Below are 2,974 nucleotides of genomic sequence, written 5' to 3'. Positions count from 1 at the left end.
GAGTAGCTGATCTTTACAACCATAAGATCCACGTTTACATCCCTTTTGCTCATTAGGAAATATGCTACTTTCTATTAAAAAACTCTAGGTATATTCAGTCAGAACAGATGTTAGCGTTTTATACATTGTTGTTAAGCAGGTTATGGGTCGATAATTTTTTGGTTCGTTTGTTTCCTCATTTTTTGGAAGCAGGAATGTTAAACCATTGACTAGCCAAGAGGGCATCAATCTAGGATTTTGCAAAACATCGTTGTAAAGTTTTGTTAGCAGTTCATGGCTCTCTGGGAAGGCATTCAACCAGAAGTTAGGAATTTTATCCTTTCCTGGAGCCTTCCATTTGCTTGACCTCCTGAGAGCAGATTATTATCATTATTATTATTATTATTATTATTATTATTGTTGTTATTATAGATCTGATTTATGTTCTGGTGACCTAGAGACATGGATTATTTTGGGAGACACCAGCAGCAAATACCCCAGTTTACAGTGTAAGAGGTAAGTAACTCATTATTTTTATAATTTATCTTTGCAATAAATATTGTATTAACATACACTACACACCACTCAGTTTACCTTTTAATCAAAATACACTTATTCTCTGCAGCCTCGATCTCATTCATAAAACATAGCATTTTATTTCCTCGATTACTTTTCTTTCATAAAAGACTGCAATGACTAAGCTTCTTTGCTAAAATCTAACTTCTAAGATTTTTCAGAAGGCAATTAGTTTATATTGTCATATTAGAAAAGTTTGAATGACATAAGACCAGGAAATAAAACATTTAATGCAGCTGACAGGGCCAAGACTGGAATAGCTAGAGATCTAGAGATTTGAACAGGTCAAGAAATATGGAGTGATGTTGTGACTTAATACAGCAACAATTTTAATTATTGTCATTTTTAACTGATATTGAGTACAAGCCATATTAAAGGCTTTACGTTCACATCACTTAAATCTTGGTTATTTTTCTTATATTCTTATTTAATAAAAGTGTATGTTTAGGGTAAATAGAACTGGTTGGAGGTGAGATTGGTGCAGATAATAGTTAATTGAAGCATAGTGTACAGCAGAAATCTATGAAGAGAAATAGAATTTGACAACTGCTTGTTTGCGAAAATGGCAAGGCTCATCATGGTTTGAATTTAGGTAAAGACTGTTTGAAACTTTACCTTTTCAACTAAAGGCACAATTATTAATATAATTGATGGGAATATAACAAAACATTTTCATATCTAATTATTTATTGCAATGAAAAGAATTACAGAATTATTTACTACCAATTAAAATTCATTTAATATTTTTTCAGATTCCAGAAATCTAAATTTTTCATATATTTACAAAATATGTTTGTCAGTTCTATCAGTTAGCTTTATTAAAAATTTATTCATGTGTAAATGTTGCTTATTTTCTCACATTCAATTTTAGTATATCCATTTATTGATTCTTAACTATTAGAATTTTCCTGGAATGTCACCTTGTGACTAGCTACTGATATAGCAACAGTCTTGTTCTTCCTCAATGTAACACTAAAGACAGCAGAACCAATAAACACTAGCCACATGATTCTCTATAATTCATAAAACCATTTTAATTTTTTAACATTTATGCAAGTTAATCAAAGTGTTTTGTGATGATGAATTTTTGTCATTTCTCTTTAGGTGGGACCACATTCTAACAGATCTCAACTGTAAAGCCCCAGACTTTCTTGATATTCGCAGACTGGAACGAGGGATTCGTCAAAGAAAAAATCTACAGAAGCTTTTTGATAGCAACGACCATTGTATTCTAACATTCCAGAAGTGCCAAAATGACCAGGAAATGGTAGCTGAAGATGCAGATGATGATGATGACGATGATGATGATGGAGATGAAGAAGAATATGATGAATCTCCACCACAAGAGATCATTGGTTTAAGTGATGATGATGAGGAAGATGAGGAAGATGATGAACAGTGCCTATTAACTACTACAAGACCTCCAAAAGAAAGTCAAGATGTTGACCGTTTAGAAAAAGAAGAAGAGGAGTTATTAGAAGGAGACATGGATGCAGATGAAGATTATGATAACATTCTCTGAAGCCAATTCTCAATAAGTGACTGTAAATGCACCGTTCAACCGTCAGTGACTTCCAGTGATTGGAATAAACTCCATCCTAATTTGTATGCAAGAACACCAATAAGTAAATGGTTCTTCTTGTATTCTTGTTGCAAGGATAATATTGTTTACAATATTTTCTTTTTGAATTTTAGTTTGTATCAAAGCTTTTATTCCCCCAGCAATTATTATTTTTAAAAGAAAATTAAAGGAGAGATTATACTAATTTCTCAGCAAAAATTAATTTTAAAAAAAAGAGAAAATTTATAAAATGTATTTTATCTTTATCTTAGTGAAAAAAGAAACATTCTAAATTCATATTAATTAAAATTTTTTTATTAATTCTAAAATATTTAGTTTATTAATCTGTTTTTATTGCCTAAATAATTCTCTGATATGAAGATATCTTATTTCTAAACAGTTTCATTACATTTATTTTATGTATTTTCTGAAATACTGTAATTTTCATTGATATACATTAAGAAATTAATGATAACTTTTCTTCACTAAAATTCCCTGATATATTTTTCCCTGCAGTTAATTTAACTTTAAAATGGAAGTTGCAAGAATTTTTTTAAAAAAAGGCCAAATAAAGAATTCTAATTGCATCAAAGAAAACATCATATAGAAATGATGTTTTTGCAATGTCCTGTTAAAATATTACATATCGAAATTCCAAAAATGTCTTTGCACTAGAATAATTCTACATTTCCACCCTATTAACTTCACTTTGTTTCTGCATTCTACAATAAGTTTTTTTATCGGTCTATTCTTTCTCACACGCAAACACACACACACAGTTGTCCAATAAGTTTTCATGTCAGGGAAAAATAGAACAAGCACTCATATAGTAGGTTATAGCATGGGTGTATTATATAT

General features: G+C 30.2%; 1 protein-coding gene across 1 annotated transcript in view; it reads left to right on the top strand.

Annotated features, from left to right (window-relative positions):
• Window positions 1–2,968, top strand: part of LOC106877634 (uncharacterized) — a 58,166-nt gene extending 55,198 nt beyond the window's left edge. The window contains exons 9-10 of the mRNA XM_052969865.1: window positions 412–495; window positions 1,660–2,968. Of these exons, the coding sequence (XP_052825825.1) occupies window positions 412–495; window positions 1,660–2,077 (502 nt within the window). The 3' untranslated portion in view covers window positions 2,078–2,968. The remainder of the gene's footprint in view (window positions 1–411; window positions 496–1,659) is intronic.
• Window positions 2,969–2,974: the final 6 nt, after the last annotated feature.

Source organism: Octopus bimaculoides, chromosome 8, assembly GCF_001194135.2.
Source record: "Octopus bimaculoides isolate UCB-OBI-ISO-001 chromosome 8, ASM119413v2, whole genome shotgun sequence".
Classification (NCBI taxonomy): domain Eukaryota; kingdom Metazoa; phylum Mollusca; class Cephalopoda; order Octopoda; family Octopodidae; genus Octopus; species Octopus bimaculoides.
This window is presented reverse-complemented; position numbering and strand designations above follow the sequence as displayed.